The following is a 19,232-nucleotide window of genomic DNA, read 5'->3' as shown; positions in this document are numbered from 1 at the left end:
CAACAATTGGTGGTTGCACCATGACAACATGCCGAGCCACACAGTGTTCCGAGTAGTGGAATATCTTGCCCAGCACAACGTGGCAACGCTGCCTCACCCCCCTACAGCCCCGACTTGGCCCCACCACCAGACTTTTTGCTATTCCCGAAAATAAAATCGACATTCAAGGGGAAGAATCACGAATTGGTAGAGGCAGTTCTACAGGCCGTGACAAGGGAGCTAAACAGCATTCCGGTCCAGGCGTTCCTGGAGGTGTACGAAAACTGGAAAACTCGTTGGCAGCAGTGTGTAGATGTGGAAGGGTGTTACTTTGAAAATTATAATCGTTTGTAGTATTCTCATGAATGAAATTTAAAGAAAAAACGAGTCCTACTTCTTTCAGAACAGACCCCGTGGGCATTGGTCTGTTACCAAGTGCCGTGTAATTTTGCAACATCGCAGCATGGCAGGTACAGTGGCTTTGCATGGCTTTTTATTTGTGACCTGTTATTGTTCAACATAGCAAGCTACACAATCTAGGAGATTGTTGCTTCAGCACATTGAAGTTGTTAGGGCTTATGGTACTTGTTCATGAGCTAGAATGCATTCGAAAGTTTGCTTCACTGCATAAGGTTCTTCAGGATGAAATTTGTGGCTGGGCACAAAAAAAAAGCTAAAGAAAAATTGGCTGATGTTTAGCTTTGGCTAATGATCTATTGTGCGCTAGCACCGTTAACCCTAGTTTTTCATGGTTTGTCTTGGCTTATAGTGAGTATCTGCTACTCGGTCTGTGCTAGTTTCCAATAAACCTCTTTGATGCCAACTTTGTTTATGTGCCAGTGGGCGTGTGCGACTCTTCAGCGAACGTATTGGACCAAGCGGGCGGCATACCCTTTGGCAGTCTCCTTCGGCCGTCCAGTCCTCATAGCTTGAACGTTCGCATCTATGCAGCATTGTTGCTGTTCAGGAGTATCGTTAGCCCATGCGTTTCTCGTGGCATCAATGTCTCAAGACTGCGTTCGCTCTGTGCAGGAGTTTCAGTTACATGTTCACAAGATTTTCTCATCCTGTCTGCTTCCAGCTTGTTCTCTTGTTTAGTTACAATGTCAGGATCAGTCGACACATGCTCATGTTGCCGTTTCAGTCGTAGTCGTGCATTCCGTTGAGCCTGGCACTCCACTTAGACCAACCCAGGTGGACCCGCCTCATTTATGGTCAGTCTTTAAAAAACTACGACATAATTTGTTCTGATGCGTTGCTAAACTATCTGTGAGATGAGGAGAACCATGCACGATGCTTCCCCTCACCGACACAACTGCGGCAGAGTGCACCTTTCTTTTGGCTGCAGCTGTCGTGACGTGCACGCTCTCGAGACCAAACCACATGTACACTTGCGGATGCGCACAAGCTTTGCATCCGCGTGCTCACGCATGTGCATACTGTGTGGCACAGCTCGTACGTGTCGAAAAGCGGCACGATCTCGGTGAACAGCTCCTCTCTGTAATTGCATGCTTGGGCTGCCTCACGTTGGTGCGCCTTGCTATGCAGTTACGACACGCTACATTCAACTCTCAGTGAAGCAGATTTATATAATGTAAAAAGGGCTTCTTCTTTCCTTTTTGTGCTGGTCTATCAGCTATAAAAATATAACAATTATGCTTATAGATACAGGGTATCTACCAACCGGGAAAACCAGGAATTCTCAGGGATTTTGAGTAGTCTGGAAAAACTCAGGGAATTTGTGCTTCTATCAGGGAAAATTAGCTGTCATTTTATTAAAAGGGAACGAAAGTTGCGGAATGCTGGCTCGAGTAACATAGAGGAATCGTAACGAATGGTCTTTGACACTGCGTCGTTGGCTGCAGGAGTTGCCAGAGTATGGTCAACGAGCGACTTTCCGGACGGATGGCTTCGCGGGGTCAATGTATAAGGACGTCTGAAATTTCGGACACAAGAACCCTTTGCCGTCCGATTTTCCAGACCTTCTGCCATGACCGCAGGTCCGAAAAGGCATTAATAAAAGCCACAACCGCCGCCATTTTGATATCCTTGCCGCCTCGAACCGGCACACTCGCACGCATATCCGCTGGCAGCCGTAGCCACCACCGCGGCAGTGATAGGCCTAGCTGCTTCGAGGTTCGGTAATAAGCTGTGCCGTGTTTTTTATTGAAAGAATTCGCCGCTGTCAGCAATGGCAGCGACACCACCTTTGTGGTCATCGCAATTGGCTGGTCATCGCAATTTGCTTCGAAGTTCGGAAAGCACGGCGCGTTGCATAATGCCGGTTCCCGAAAGTCAGCTTTGCCTCATTACAGCAATGTTACGCTGTGAAGCATAAGTGTGGGAAGGGGCAACTGTCACGGGACACAGTATGTATTCCTTAATTATGCATGCAGGCACCCGCCATCTCCCATCACAGCATGAGTGCCGATATTCCTAATAAGTGTACTGGCAGGCCTTCAGGGGTTTTTCGGACGTACCTGTGGCGACTTGAGCCCTTAAAGGCTGTAAAAGACATGCATTCATTTTAATGGGATGCTGACTGTACAACTGTCCAAGAGGATGCTTCAAGTAGTCCGTCTGGCGAATGCGCAGCCAAAGAAGAACAAGAAGACAAAGGACATACACAATGAGAAATGAACGGGAGAGGAAGCATGTCGCGGCTTTTTCGAAGAAGCTTGCACTCTAAAAGCAAAGTGTTGGCTGACGCCCAGATGCAGGTGCCCCTCACCTAAGCAAAAAAAAAAAAAAAAAACCCTCTATAAAACAGTGAAATGCAGCACTGAGGCGTGCGCGGGCTGGGAGTATGTCAGGACAGTTGAGGTGGACTTGCCAGCTGTTGCGAGAGAATCTCACTTGTGATAAAGCTTGGGCCTCAAATTCATTAGCTTGCTATCAGTTAATAGAAGTAGCTCATATTCGAAAATATTCTCTATGCATCTCTTTCTTATTCATATTTGAAAATGTTCGACTCGATTTGTAGTAGGTTTTACTATTTCTTTCGCAGATATTTTATTCGCTGTGCATTTTACATAACCCCTCCCTTCTGTTTCCTTTTTGAATAAAATAAACACTGCCCCTTAATATTCAAACTGGATTAAATAGTGTTTTTTTATTTTTTAACATGCTTACTAGATAGTGACACCATTGGGTGACATAATTATAGAGCCCGTTTTGACATAACGAATTTCTGTCTCACTCAGGGAACATTGCAATGGCACTTGTAGAAAACCTTGAAAACTCAGGGAATTTGGAAATGTCAACTTGATGACACCCTGATCGAAGCATTCTGAAATACTGTCAATAACAAAGTACGTAGTGGCATCTACTAAGGCATCTATGACTGAGTCCAGTGAGCGCATGCTGTTGGGCGTCTTTGTGAATGCAAACTGCCATTCCTCGCTAGCCGCGGCAGGTGCAAGGCACGTAGATGTGAGCTTGCATGCGTCCGCAAGCGTATGTGTGGTCTGGGCTTGACTGGCTCTGCCGGGTAAGGTGGGAGTGCGTCATTGGCTGCAGGTGGTTAATCTCCTCCAATGTGTGACATATCTACTCCTTGCCTCCCCTCCACCACGTGGCACTGCTGTTGGCTCTTCATAGTCACACAATGTGCGAACAGACACACAGTGGCTTCCTGCTTGATTGGAAGCCCTAGCGCTAGTGCACTAAAACATTTACATTTGCACATTGAGGCTCAATGCACACAAGTGGGTGCCAGTAATGCTTGAGAGACCATTAAGGCAAAAGGGTCACAGAAAGATGGAGGTGTGAAGTGAGCCTTTTTTTGTTCACCCACAGTTCATGAGGAGCAGTAAGTGACATCACAAATGCATACCACTTGTTAATGATGCCTGTTGCCATTTGTGGGAGTCGGTTTGGCGGTAGTGTGTCATCTTCCTCATTAATTCATTCCACTCTCGTTTCCTGTACCTTATTATTTCTACGCTTTGATAGACATAATTGACTTCCCCCATGCTTTCTTTGGCTTCATTGCCTGCTTCTTCATGTGGTTGCAACTAACAAAAAAAAATGGGTCCCCTCAGATCAATTTCCAACTAATTGGTGTGCAACAACGTGATCATATTTAGGCATGCCTCTAAAGAGAATGCAACCAGCCTCCGTAGCCTTATAGTTACAGTAAACTCTTATTTCATAGAAAGTATTTTATTTGAAATATTGCGTTTGTAACATGGTTTAATGACAAAGCCAGAACGATAAGCAAGCATGTCTGTTGGTCGTGCATCAGGCACCGAGTGCGTGAGTGCTAGCCTTGAGTGAGCCATTGACGATGCGCCTGAAGCACAAGCCTGTCTTCTTCGCTACAACTTTTCCCTGGAGAAGAGAGTGCTATCCTGGGGACTGAAGGGGAGGAGATAACAACCAGGTCGGAGTGAGGTTTTGGCTGCTGCGCATGCACTGTCTCATATCCACGGCGCCTTAAGTCAGCGGATGGCATGAGTGGCTGGACGAGGTAATTGACCAGGGACGTCCATTGCGCAACTTGGTGGGCACTGTGGTACTTGGCTAGGAGTTTAGAGTAAAAACCGGGAGTAGTCGAAGGTATTTAGTCCAGAGCCAGACTAAAGATTCCGGCTGATATGCGCTGGTTGGTTAGTCGTAGAAGAGTGGGCGAGCTGGCGGCATTCTTCGGCTTGTCTGGACGCTTCAGACAGCAGCGTGTACTCTAATGGATTAGGTCGGTAAGGGAGAATCGTGTTGAATGGGCAGGAAGGTTCACAGCCATATATGAGGAAGAATGGCGAAAATACTGTCGTGGCCTGTGAGGCGGTATTGTATGCGTAGGTCACATATGGTAAAATGAGGCTCCAGTTGGTGTGGTTGGATGCAACGTACGTGTATAGCATATTGCCCAAAATGCAGCTGAATCGCTCAGTCATGCCATTAGTCTGTGTGCGATAGGCAGTAGTGGTGCGATGGACAGTATGGCATGCAGTAAGGAGCGCGTTAACCCCCTCTCAAAGGAAGACGCGTCCCCTGTCACTGGGAATTTCCCGGGGCGCACCATGGCAAAGGACAAAGTGTTGCAAGAGGAAGGACGCAACATTGCAGGCTGTGGTGGTTGCTAGGGCAGCTGTCTCTGCATAAAGCATCAGGTGATCTATGGTAACAACAATCCAGCGATTCCTATCAGGTGTGCAGGGTAGAGGGCAGTAGAGGGCGATACCGACACGGTTGAATGGTCGAGAGGAGCACGGAATTGGCTGCAAGGGACCACAAGGACAGCAAGCACGAGACTTGTGGTATTGGCAGGCTGAACATGAGCGGATGTACTTGTAGAGAAAAGTGTACATCCCATGTCAATAAAAGCGCAAATGTAGCCTGGTATACGTTTTGAAGAGGCCAGCGTGGGTGCATTGTGGGTCTGCATGGAAAGCGGAGCACACATCTGTGCGGAGGTGGAGAGGGACAACGAACAACCACTTGGAACCGTTGGAAGCGTAGTTGCGGCGATAGAGTAGTCCATCCCGTATCGCAAAGTGAGAAGTTTGACGGCGAAGAGCACAGGAAGGGCAAGTCGTCAGTGAGTCAGATAGGCAGTCCGAAAGTGCCACAATCCATGGATCTTTGCACTGCTTTGCAGCCATATGAATGAGCGCTGGTGATGAAAAAAATACCAAGTCGATGACAGAAAGGGAAATCAGGTGACTTGACATGGGGGAGCGAAAGAGAGCGTCCGCGTCGGTGTGTTTACGGCCAGACCGATAGACAATGCACATGTCAAAGTCTTGTTACCGGAGGGCCCAGTGGGCAAGATGGCCTGATTGGTCTTTCAATGTCGACACCCAACATAGGGCGTGATGGTCGGTAACAGCATCGAAGAGGCGGCCGTGCATGTATGGCCGAAATTTTCCAAGGGTCCCAACAATAGCTAAGCACTCCTTTTCTGTGACAGAGTAACTAATTTGGCCTTGGTTAGTGTCCTGTTGGCATGGGCTACTATGTATTCGCCGTATGCACTTTTGCACTGAGCAAGCACAGTGCCAAATCCTATGCTGCTGGCATCTGTGTGGACTTCTGTGGGAGCCACAAGGTAGAAATGGTGCAGTACGGGCATGAGGTAACATAAGCACGTCTTCCATTTTAGGCAACGGAGGAGATTGACCATCATCCATTCAAAAAGTAGCAGGGGCAAAACGACATATAGTTAAATTCATACAGGCTGTTTGGTGTTACAAAAGCTGTTTTTGGGTGATCAGCCAGAGCCATGGGCACTTGCCATTAACCGGAACACAAGTCAACTGAGGAAAAGTACCCCGCCCCACGCCTTGCAAAGAATCGAGAGCATCATCAATGCGCAACAGAGAATACACGTCTCTAGGTGTTATCTTGTTGAGACAGTGATAGTCCACGCAAAACCAGATGGATCCATCTTTCTTCTTTACAAGGACTACAGGGGACATGCAACGCAGGGACTGATAGGAAGTTGAACAACTTCACGCAATGTTCCCTTGATGACGTGGTCATCTTTTCTCCCAACTCTATATTCAAAGTTTTTTCCTTTTCCCACATTACTAGGACTCTCTTATAGCTAATGGAAATTAAGGTGCGCCCCAGCACTTTTGTGTGGCCATTCACCTGACACGGCCGCTGGATTAAAAAAAAAGGTGCGGCCTGCCGCATCGGGCGGGCTGCAGTGGGAACAAATGTCTCAGCCGTGCTTGCATTCTCGGCTGCTTGGCTGGGCCAAGCGCCGCTAGCTCTTGGGGATGGGACGCATCGGCCTCCACGGGCGACGCCGTTCAAAGTGCGTTCCTCATGCAACGTGATCCTAGACAACAGTCCCAGACTGGTGGTGCCACGGTGGATGACAGCGTTTTTGATGCACCGGGCAGGCCTCACCTTTCTTTTTGTCCAGCAGCCGTGCACCTGTTCTGTCATCCCTAAGCCTCTCCCTTACCACCCGCAATGTTTGTCGGAGGTGGGGGGGCTTTTGCTGTGGACTGGTTTGTGGCACTTGCACTGCCGGCTGCAGCGGTGCAACTGGCAAGGCGAGCGCAAGAGAGACCTCTCTGGGTCAGCACACGGTATGCGCACGTCTTCACTTCCTCACTTCACTTTATTACCTTAAAAACCCCATTGGAGGGGTATTACATAAGGGGTGGTTAGTAAAATAAACATTAGAAACAGGTGTTCATCTTGAGATATGGGTGACAACAGCTTCGGTAAAGGCAGATGGGCTTGTGATGGCTGCGATGGCGTGTGGAAGGCTGTTCCAGTCCCTTGATGCTCGAATAAAAAAATGATGCTTGAAAAGTGGTGGTCCCGGTGCATGCGCATGCAACTTGAAGTGGATGACCGGCGCGATGAGATATGTACGAAGGGGGCGTGATGTACGGTGGATGATTTAGGGGGCTAAAAAAAAATGATGGAAGAGAGAGAGGGTGGCAACCTGTCGACAGAAAGAAAGCGTTTCCAAGCCAGATTCCGCTTTCATGGATGAAATGCTGATATCGTACGAATATGAGGATTGAATAAACCTAGCAGCATGATTTTGCACAGCCTCAAGTGCATTTATGATATAAATCTGCTGCGGGTTCCAGATAGGAGATGCATGCTCGTTTCGATCTTACAAGTGATTTATAGACCAATGCTTTTACTTGTTGTGGAGTATGACGCAGATGTCGCCTGAGAAATCCCAGTGATCTGTTAGCAGCTGAGATGATGCTAGTAGTGTGCAAGCGCCAGGGCAGATCACAAGAAAGGGTGACACCAAGGTATTTGAATGATTCGACTGATTCTATTGGAACATCCGCAATGGAATAGCTAAATGTGAGGGGGTTACGGCAGCGAGTGAAAGACACGAGTTTACATTTGTTAGGATTTAGGTTCATTAGCCAGTGATTACACCATTCTTGTACACTATTGAGATCGTTCCGGATGAATGTGTGGTCAGATGTGCTGGTAACTTTGCGGTAGATTACACAATCATCTGCAAACATGCGAATGTTACATGATAACAGGTCGTGCAGGTCGTATCTAGGGGTTCTATTCACATCGAATCTTTCTTGGACAGAGCATATCACGTCCATTTCAGCTAATGCCTCCCAATCGTTGGGGTACTTGCGACGCAACTTAAGAAATGTTCCTTCAAATGTTCGCAAGCTAGCTTACCTAACTCTCGTTCGTCCCAAGCTCGAGTATGCATCTTCCATTTGGTCCCCTCACCAGAAATACCTAATTGAAACGCTATAACGGATCCAAAACAGAGCAAGCTGCTTCATCATAAACGATTACAGCTACCAGTCTAGCGTTACACAAATAAAACTTAAGCTTTCATTACAATCCTTGAGCACTCGCCGAGACATTGCCCTTTTATCACTGTTCCACAAATTCCTTCACTCCACTCGAACACTCGCATGCTTGAAATGACCCTACTCCACGTCACATAGGCTTCATAATCATTTCAGCTATGCCCGCCTTTGCGGGTCTACAAAAGCATTCCATTACTCTGCTCTTCCTCATGCTATCAGAATATGGAATTCGCTCCCAGACAGCATTGCAAGCCAGTCCAACTCTGATTCATTCCGTGATGCCTTGACTGAATGCATGAATAAAGAAAAGTGAGGTTTTACGCTTGTCGCACAATGCTTTCTATACTTGCACTATCTTTTACAGCTTATTGTCGCATTATTACCGTTATGTCGCTATGTTTACCGTTTCGTTGGAATGTCGCGTCCGTAACTTTTCTGTCATTGTTTTTCATTATTACTGTTTAACACTCTGATCTTATTAATTACACGACTTCACTGAAAACAATTTGTGTGATTTATTCCTTGTTATTATAATATGTTCTTTTTATGTTTCTTCTTTTCCCTAGTGAATCGTGAACTAAATAATTCTTTTTTCATCTCAGTTGTACTTGCGGTTGTAGGTTGTAAACAGATACGGTTTATAGATGTCTTGTATTCTATGTATTTTCTATGTGCCGCCCCCCTTACTCAATGCCTCACTTTAAGGCCTGTAAGGTATTTTTAAATAAATAAATAAATACATACGTTGGTAAATCGTTAATTTAAATTAAAAAAAGAAGTGGTCCTAAGACGGATCCCTGGGGGATGCCTGATGTTACAGGGAGTCTGCCAGAATAATGGTTATTAACAAAAACAAACTGAGAGCGGTTATTCAAGAATGCGTCTATCCACTTTAGTACGTTGGGGTGTAAATTTAACTGAGACAATTTTAGCAGCAAATGTTTATGAGGAACTATGTCAAATGCTTTTGCGAAATCCAGGAATATGGCATCAGTCGAAGGTTAGTGTCAAGATTAGCATGCAGGTCGTGAAGGAACATTGCCAACTGTGTTTCGCAAGAATAGCCTTTTCGAAATCCGTGCTGGCAAGGGTGAAAAAAACAGATTGAATCTAAAAAGTTTATGATATGCGAGTATATGACGTGTTCCATGATTTTGCAGGGGACACTAGTTAATGATATAGGACGATAATATAATGGGCTGTCTCTGTTGCCTGATTTCAAGACTGGAACGACCTAGCCCACTTTCCAGTCGGATGGTAAGATGCCTGTAGAGAGTGACTGTGAAAATAACAAAGTTAGGTATGCAGCAGACGGATGGTTAATATTTTTTAAGAGTTTGGAATTAATATTGTTGCAGCAAGAAAGCAGGCCCACAAGTGTAAAATAATGTATATTTACAACAGAGGTATAGGGCATTCAGGCAACTGCCAGACTTCGTCTTCCTCTAGTCCAATTCAACTTCTTCCTTCTCTTCACCGTAACATCACCCTCACGGTGGAGTAGCTCTGTCCCGGCGCAAGTTATAGAGCCTCACTTAATGGGGGGACATAGGGCTTGAGCCTGACAACGTGAACACCATCGCTAGTGACGTTGGAAGGCACTGAAGGCTGACTAACTGGGGCGATCTCGTATGTCACATCGGACAGTTGGCGCAAGATCTGGTACGGACCAGAATAACGCGAAAGTAGTTTTTCCGACAAGCCGACGCGACGTGAAGGCGTCCAGAGAAGGACAAGGGAACCAGGTGAAAAATGGGAGTCTCGGTACCGAAAGTCGTAGCGCTGCTATTCAGAAGCTTGCGAGACTGTGAGGCAATGACGAGCGACTTCTCGGGCCTGGGTGGCTAAGTCAATAGCATCGCGAGCGTAACCAGTGCTGGGTGATTGTAGTGCAGAAGGTAGTAAAGTGTCAAAGGGCAAGGTGGGGTCGCGGTCATACAACAGTTAAAATGGTGAAAATCTGGCAGTGTCATGACGGCACGAGTTGTTTGCGAAAGTGATGTACGGTAAAGTGACGTCCCAGTCGCTGTGATAGTCTGAAACGTACATGGCCAGCATTTCAGTTAGCGTGCGGTTGAGTCGCTCGGTGAGGCTGTTCGTTTGAGGGTGGTACGCGGTAGCAATCTGGTGTTCTGTAGAACAGGAGCGGAGCAGATCATTGACGACCTTCGATAGAAAGTAGCGGCCGCGATCCCGTCAGCAACTGGCGAGGGGCACCGTGGTGCAGGATGACGTCGTATAAAAAGAAGTCGGCGACATCTGTAGTGCAGCTGGTTGGTAGTGCTCGTGCGATGGCATATCTCGTGGAATAATCTGTTGCTACAGCAATCCATTTGTTTCCTTTGATAGAAATTGGAAAGGGGCCAAGGAGGTCTAGGCCCACATAGAACAATGGCTCTGTAGGGATATCTATTAGTTGCAGCAAACCAGCGGTAGGCATAGCAGGCATCTTCCGGCGCTGACACAGGTCACAAGAAGTGACATAACGGCGCACAGAGCAATAAATGCCGGGCCAGAAGAAGCGGCGCCGCAGGGGTCGTATGTGCGAGTGATGCCCAGATGTCCAGCAGTAGGAGCGTCGTGAAATTGCTGAAGCACGGCGAGTCGAAAGTGCTTGGGAACGACTAGGAGGAGCTCCGGGCTGTCAAGACGAACGCTACGACGGTATAAAGTTCCATCGCACAAGGTGAACATCCGGAGGGTCGGGTCGTTGGGCGAAGAGCTTAAGCGTTCCATAAGTGCGCTGGTCGTCGCCAATATGGAGGAAGCCGGAGAGGGGTAGAACACTGATGTCCGAGTCTGCATCGGTATCGTCCAGTTGATCCATGGGATTGCGGGACAAGCAGTCAGCGTCTTTATGCGACTTATACGCATAAATAGCGACTTATACGTAATAGAAAATGTATATTCTTGTAGACGCAATGCCCAATGTGCAAGTCGTCCAGTTGGGTCCTTCAAAGAGGAGAGCCAGCAGAGGGCGTGATGATCGGTTACGACGCAGAAGCTCCGACCGAAAAGGTACGGCCGAAATTTCGTGACTGCCCATATGTGCGTGAGACATTCTCTCTCAGTAATGGAGTAATTTCGCTCGGCCGTGGAAAGAAGGCGGCTAGCGTAAGTGATAACACAGTCTTGGCCCTGTTGACGCTGAGCGAAGACAGCGCCGATGCCATGACCACTCGCGTCAGTTCGTACTTCCGTGGGCGCGGAAGGGTCAAAGTGTGACAGAATTGGGGAAGTTGTAAGTCGCTCAATCAGGGTAAAGAAGGCTTTCTCCTGCAGAGGTCCCCAAGAGAAAGAGACGTCTTTCTTAAGGGGGGATGCTAGGGTGAAGGGTCAACTTTTGAAGCGCTCAACCAATTTTTATCAAATTTTCAGGGGTAGTTGATCTTCTTGGTATTAGAATATCTTCCAAATATCAGCACCCTAACGCAACGAGAAAGAAAGTTATAACTGGGAAATTGAGCAATCTTGTGTGTCAACTTAGGAAAACTATCGTTTACAAAATAATTAAGATATTCAAATTATTTGTCATTAGATCCGTTCTAGATGGTTTGTAGTGCAGGATAAGGTCACTTGCACATTTTTTATGGCATTTCTGTAAAAATGCCATCTCCCTGAAAATGAAGTTTATTTTTTTCGCTGTCATTACATGTCAAAGATGTGCTAAATATTATATGTTGAAAAACACTTAGGCATCTGAAAAGTACTTTATCTTGTTCCTCACAAAATTTCAGTCTAGAAAACACGTTGGAGGAAGCATTTGGTAAAGCAGTTTGGAAGTGATACTTTTCCTAAAGCTCTTTCTTTTGCAAAAAGTGCAAACTGAGAAAAATCAATTCAAAGATTTCAGACCATGGCATTTATTCTTATGATCAGAAAAATATTAATCAAAGTGCCCTGCTGCATATGTCGAGCCCTCCTCTTCAACACAACGCGGCTCTGCGGCGATCGTTTCAAGACCATCGGCAATTTTTTTTTTCAGCTTTAGAGCTATCCATCGCTCTTGCCTGAGCACGTGAAATGGCTTGCTTCGTTGCTTCCTGAAGTGCTTATTCGTCTGGACTCCATGTTCAAGTTCGAGCTTGTCGAGAACTCTCTTGATGCCACGTGCTCCTTCATTGAATTCTAGCACAGCCAGGGCTGCTGCAGTCTCCACTGTTCTCAGTGATGCAAATTCTGTCTTTGGGCACCTTTTCCATAGAAGAGCATTCAAGGACTCGTTTGCATTCTGTGTCTGCATCCTTGAACATCGCGCAAGAAGCTCTGGCTTCCTAAGCCTGTTGTAGAGAGGCACCAGCTCTTTGGCAACATCTCTGCTGAAAGCTGGACGATGGGATCTTGGCACTGATGGCTTTTCCGCTGCAACTAGGGCTCTGTGCCGATTGTAGTGACACCAAGAGTCCTCACCAACTGGGCAAGCGTCATGTCGTGGGACTTCATCTGTTGAGTTGGAGTGAAAAGGCGTCACAAATACTTCTCGTTGCATTTTTTTTTTACATCTGGAGCATTGTCTTTCAGGGCAGATGTATATAGCAAGCAGTGAGTTTTTTTACAACACTTTGTGTCAGCTTCCCCTTGCCTCCTAGACCTTTCGTCGTTTTCTCTAGTTTCTCAATTTCTCTTACAAGCGCGAAAAACAAACGTCCTAACGTGGGCATTCACTTTGCGTTTCGTTTCTTGCCCACTATGCGGCCGCGTCTGGAAAAACAGCATTCAGAGTCGCGTTCGACGGGAAATGCGCGCCACCAACTTGTGAAAAAAATACATTTTCTTCCTTTCTACTGCTCAGATAACTACCATACTTGGTAAAAAGATTCTTTATTAAACAAGCAATTCAGAACAACTCAGAACAAAAAACACATTTTTTTCACCGAAATCGGTATTTTAGCCCCGCATCCCCCCTTAAGAAGGTCAGTGAGAGAGTGAGCGATGTCGGCAAAAATTTTCACAAATCGCCGGAAATAATAGCATAAGCCCAGAAAACTACGGACATCGTTTGTTGAACAAGGCACAGGAAAATTTCACACAGCATGAACTTTCCGTGGATCAGGTTGGATTCCGGCGGCGTTTACAAGATGGACCGAGCATGTTAATTTCATGGCGACCAAAATGGCACTTGGAGGAGTTTAGCTGAAGGCCAGCCCTGCGAAACACGGAGAGTATGGTTGTGAGGCGCCGCAGGTGGCTCTCAAAGTTCGGCGAAAACAATCACATCGTCGAGGTAACAGAGGCATGTAGACCACTTCAAGCCACACAAGAGAGAGTCCATCATTCGCTCGAATGTAGCTGGCGCATTGCATAAACCAAAGCGCATGACTTTAAATTGGTACAGACCGTCCGGTGTGATGAAGGCGGTTTTCTCGCGGTCCATCTCATTGACGCTAATCTGCCAATAGCTGGAGCCGAGGTCAATTAATGAAAAGTATTGGGATCCGTGAAGGCAGTCAAGAGCGTCATCAATGCGAGGCAGGGGATAAACATCCTTCTTCGTTATCCTGTTGAGGTGACGGTAGTCAATGCAGAAGCGCTACGAGTTGTCTTTTTTCTTTACTCAGACAACCGGTGATGCCCATGGGCTACTGGAAGGTTCAATGACGTCTTTGTCTAGCATCCTGTCTACCTCTTTCTCTATGATGGCCCTTTCTGTTGCGGAGACACGCTATGGCCGCCTATGAATGGGGCTGGCGTCACCGGTGTTGATGTGATGCGTGACAACAGATGTCTGGCCAAGTGGACGGTCGTCCAAATCACAGATGTCCTGATAAGATGACAGGAGGTGATGAAGAGCTGCTGTTTGCTCGGAAGGAAGGTCAGGGGCGATCATCTTAGAAACATTGTCTGCGGGCGTCGAGTATGGAGGAGTGGGTGACAAAGGTCCGTTGGTACTGAGGAAAAATTCAGAGGTCAGAGAAGAAACCTCAAATTCTTCCAAAGGCGTGATATGCGCTATAGCGATACCGTGTGGCAGCACGTGCGACGAAAATCGAAAGTTGAGGATGGGCATGCGAGTGCAGTTTTCGCGGATCCGGACTAAGGTGCTCGGCAGGGCAATACTGCGCGACAAAACCACGTCAGTAAGCGGTGACATGACGTACTCGCCATCAGGTATGGGAGGACAGGGCGTCAGGAGGACATTTGTAGCCGCCTGTGTAGACAGCCTTGCAAAATCAGCAGAACATAAGCGGTGTGAAACAAAAGTTGTTGCGTCGGCAGGAAGTGGCAGATCCAACTGTACAACACCTGCAGAGCAGTCAATTTGGGCAGAGTGTTCCGAAAGGAAGTAGAGGCCGAGAATTAGGTCGTGTGGATAGTGTTCAAGGACGATAAATAGAACAATGGCACAATGGCCCCCAATGGTCACACGAGCTGTGCACATTCCAAGGACAGGTGAAGTACTCCCATCGGCAACTCGCACAGTGCACGGTACGGCGGGTGTCAGAACCTTTTTGAGCCTTCGGCGGAGAGCAGCGCTCATAACTGAAAGCTGCGCTCCTGTGTCAACAAGAGATCTAACAGGAATGCCGTCAACTTCAATGTCCAGTAGGTTTCCACATGTAGGCAGGGTCAATAGAGGATTTGAGGGCCGGGTCGGCGTTGCACCTTCACCTCTGGGAGCTGCACCGCCTAGTTTCTCGAAGCGAAGCGACCGGTTGCAGAAGGGGGCGAAGAGTGATGAACGAGAGGCGAACGGGACCTACGACCTTGCGAAGACTGGGAGTGGCTGGATCTTGGTGGAGCACTGTCAGCGTTGATGTTCTTAGTCGGTGTCTAGGATGAGAAAGTATGATTGTCTGGTACTTGGCGGTAGTGACTCGGAGGCGACCACCGAGGACGCTACGACCAGTGGTTGCGGCAATGACGGGCAATGTGTCCAATACCGGAGCAATTAAAACAGATGGGTTTACCATCCGCTGTGCGCCAGTCAGCTGGGTTGCGACGGAGTGGCAGAAAGCTTAGCGTCTGGGAGCAAACGGCCGCAGAAATCTGGTAGGTGTTTGTATGGCAGACCGAGCAGAGAGATGGAATGCCCAAACTTGCTATTTCCTCCCGAACGACCGCTTGTATAAGGGAGGTAGCGGGCACGCTTTCCCGACAGTCGGAACGAACTGGAGCCGGAGCCATGGCCTCAAGCTCACGGCTTACGATGCGCGTGATATCTTCCGCTCCTGTGGGCTGAACAAACCGCGGTGCGTCTTCGCAAGAAGATGTCGCGGCGGTATTGGGCAGTCGGTCGAAAGTTTGAGCGACGCAGCGGCCCTTCACTTGTTCGAAGCGCTGGCACTCCTTTATAATTGCATCCACAGTAGCACAATCCTTGCACATCAGGAGATTGAAGGCATCATCTGTGATACCTTTCAGTATGTGGCCAATCTTGTCTGCCTCGGCCATGTTGTTATCAGCCTTGCGACAGAGGACCAGCACATCCTGTATGTACATGACATAAGATTCTGTGGACGTCTGAGCGCGGCACGCAAGTTATTTTTTTGCTGCCAGCTGACGACCGACAGGTCTGCCAAACAGGTCTCGCATTTTTTCTTTGCAGACATCCCAGTTCGTTAGGTCAGCTTCGTGTGTGTCGTACCATTGCTTCGCAGTTCCTCTTAGATAAAATATTACGTTTGGTAGCATCATTGTTGGATCCCACCTGTTGATGTCGCACACTCGCTCATACATCGTAAGCCAGTCCTTGACGTCGGCATTGTCCGTGCCACAAAATGTCCCTGGGTCCCGCGGATGAGTGAGGATGACCGTTGGCACGGTCTGCTGAGGCATTGTCGCTTGTGTCGGTTGATTTGCCATTGCGGTGACAGGTAGATGACGTCCGCTGCGAAGTTCCGTGATTGTACCCCGCACCTTCCACCAAAATGTTGCAGGAAGAAAGCAGGCCCACAAGTGTAAAATAATGTATATTTACAACAGAGGTATATGGCATTCAGGCAACTGCCAGACTTCGTCTTTCTCTAGTCCAATTCAACTTCCTCCTTCTCTTCACCGTAACAATATCATCTACACCTGCTGACGATGAAAGCTTGATGTTATCAATGATCGAGGTGATTCTGTCTGCCAAGAATATAATTGGCGACATACGCGCAGTTATGTTAGTAGATGCGGGAAGATCTGGAGTTGAAGTCTCGTTAGTAAATACAGAGAAAAAGGCTGCATTAAAAATGTCAGCACACTCGCTGTCGCTGACCACTTCGGCATGTGCGTTTAACACGCTGATCATGCGCACCTCCTGGGGGTTTATTATTTGCCAAAATTGACGAGGGCAGTTTGCAAGCATTTTAGGCAGTTCATCGTGCAAAAAGGAGAATTTAGCATTTCGTATAGCCCTCAATCGTCTTCGGCCACAAAATATTTCCCCCAAGTGGAGGGGTGTCCGTTTAGTTTGGCTGAGAGGAAGAGATGTTTCTTTTTGTTTTCAAGTCGCTTAATTGCTTTAGTGAACCATGGCTTGTTTCGGTTTCCGCGGAACGTTATTCTCGGTATGAACTTATCAACGAGATCACCTAGCTTGTTTTTAAATATTGACCAGTTTTTATTAGCAGAGCGCGTAGAACATAACCTCATGAACGTAGGAAGAAATGCGCTCAGATCACTATTAATTGCATCATAATTCCCTTTATTGTACAGGCGGATTGTTTTGCTGACTAAGTGGCGTTTTACGGGTTGAAACGAAAATGTGACGTGAATTACTTTGTGTTCGCTGACCTCAGGTAGATACGCTATTGATGATAAGCTTTCCGGATTACTGGTTAGGATGAGATCTAAGATGCTTGAAGTGCTCAGTGCAACGCGTGTAGGTTCTGATACAAGTTGGTTTAAATTGAAATTAAGGCAGAAATCCACAAAATCTCTGGCAGGCTCACTGCCCATAGTCATGGGGACGTCATTGCTCCAGTCTATTTGAGGAAAATTAAAATCGCCAAAAAGGAGGACTTCTGCCTGCGGGTGTTGATTACTAAGGTCACTCAGACTATTAAGTTTAAATGTGAAATCTGGAATTTTTTTTTGGAGGCCTGTAACAAACACCTAGAATGATGGTGTTGGTGAAAGCATGAATAATGAGCCATAATACTTCAAGATCAGAAATGTTGTTTTGGCTACGGAGCACGGTAACTGCTGGTGCACAGCAATAGTACCCCTCCCCCCCCCCCCACATGCATTTGCGATCCTTTCGATAGACATGAAATTCTGGTAGGTCGGCTAGTACTTCTGTATCTGTTATATCTTCTGTTAATCAGGTTTCAGTTATCACCATTATATTACTGTTGGATGATAAAACAAGGTTGGAAAAAGCGCCACGTTTTGGAAGGAAACTGCGTGCGCTGGAAAGATTACAGACAATGATATGTTAGATTTGGGCTTAACAGTGCAACAGGCATTTTTACGATGGGGAAATTGCTATATTATTTCTTTGACAGACTGCGTTTGCTCGTCGTAGACGTAGCACTTATGGCCCATATGCAGTGTTTTGAATCGCAAAGAAAAAGGTAATGATTTGCTTTTTGCGAAAGTTATGAGGTGCCTGCGAGCGTTTTGTACAGGACGAGAGAAATCCTCTCCAACGCTGAAGCTGGTTCCTTTGAACTTGCGGCCGTTAGAAAGAATCAGTTCTTTTGTTTTATGGAAGGTGAATTTGGCTATGATAGGACGGTGGCGGTTAGTACCTGTGCGATGACCAAGACAATGTGCGCGCTCAATTTCTTTGGGCTCGATACAAATATTCAAATGATCGTGGCAGTGCTTGATGATAAGTTGCTCTGTCTGGGCAAACGCCTCTGATCCAGTTGATTCAGGGAGGCCATAAAAAATAAGATTATTGTGTCGTGACTGGTTCTCGGCGTCATCAATACGCGTTTCAAGCCTGTGTGCCACGGTGGCCACTTGAGCGGTACACGTTTTCACGGTTTCAAAGTCAGAGCACAGGGAGACGAGATTTTGATAATGCCCCTCTAGATCAGTCATGCATTTGCCCATATCAGCAATAGCTTTGTCCGTCAACAATAACTGAACATTCAGGTCTTGAACCTGACTGATTAATTGCGACTGACCAGCAGACAAGTTCTTCAATTCAGTTAGTAAAGCATTGCAGTTCGGGCCGGGGTTGCTTTCAACATCACCCGACATCATCAACAAGGCACGAATTACATCAGAACACTCAAGAGTGACAAGAAGGCAGCAGTGCGGGCTCGGCAGCTGAAGCAGGAAATAATTGGTAGACTTCTTAGAAAAAAGACTGTAAGCTTTACCAACCTGCATTACAAGAGTGAATGGATTAGCGATCTGCGTCTGTGCACAGCCGCTGAGCCCACAAGGCGCCACCGGTAGTGTCTGCTCTTTTATAGTTGACCGGAAAGTTGATGTCGATGACGGCAGGTTTGTCCACGCTGCATCGAGCACCACAGTCTTTGGTAGCGGTGTCATCGAAAACGCAGATCTGCCACTCCCGACGAAATCCAGGGGCTTGAAGGGCGGTGCAGCTGAAAATCCAGGGGTGCACAACAGGGATGGGTGACAGGCAATTCTGTCATGTTCACCTGACCAAGGACGATATTGCAGCGGGGCTGCCAGGGAAGCCGTCACGAGAGCTTGAAGCAACAGGCGCACGAATGCGCGCTGAAACACCTGCATTACAAGAGTGAATGGATTAGCGATCTGTGTGTGTGCACAGCTGCCGAGCCCACCGTCTTTCTCACGTCCGCCAGGCCCTTTGGGCATCGGACTTGAGCTTGGTGGTGCCTTGCACGTACGGCGAGTGTACCTTGTGTTACTCCCTTTTTTAATGCTAAGCCAAAGAGCAATGCCCAGTGCTCATGCTTAGTCATACTATGCTGAGCTGCACTTATTGGACGCCTAAGCCGGCAGAGATTGCCCTAGCTCTCGCGAGTGGGCCATGGCGAGAGCGTAACCATGTGGGCACTTTTCCCTGCTGGTGTGTTGCGGGAAGCAATCCTCCCACAGCGTCTTTGCTTG

The 19,232-nt window shown here is 47.3% G+C and overlaps 2 protein-coding genes across 3 annotated transcripts in view; one reads left to right on the top strand and one right to left on the bottom strand.

Moving 5' to 3' along the window:
- Window positions 1–19,232, top strand: part of Rrp47 (Ribosomal RNA processing 47) — a 60,068-nt gene that overhangs the window by 8,576 nt on the left and 32,260 nt on the right. The gene's annotated exons all lie outside the window — the stretch shown is intronic.
- Window positions 17,661–18,906, bottom strand: LOC142568083 (uncharacterized). Its single transcript, XM_075678180.1, has one exon. The coding sequence runs from the start codon at window positions 18,888–18,890 to the stop codon at window positions 17,661–17,663; it is 1,230 nt and encodes a 409-aa protein (XP_075534295.1). The 5' UTR covers window positions 18,891–18,906.

This window comes from Dermacentor variabilis, unplaced genomic scaffold (assembly GCF_050947875.1).
Source record: "Dermacentor variabilis isolate Ectoservices unplaced genomic scaffold, ASM5094787v1 scaffold_16, whole genome shotgun sequence".
Classification (NCBI taxonomy): Eukaryota; Metazoa; Arthropoda; class Arachnida; order Ixodida; family Ixodidae; genus Dermacentor; species Dermacentor variabilis.
This window is presented reverse-complemented; position numbering and strand designations above follow the sequence as displayed.

Excerpts from the sequence above, each read along its gene's own strand:
- LOC142568083 (XM_075678180.1), bottom strand. The coding sequence starts at position 18,890 with ATGCAGGTGTTTCAGCGCGCATTCGTGCGCCTGTTGCTTCAAGCTCTC.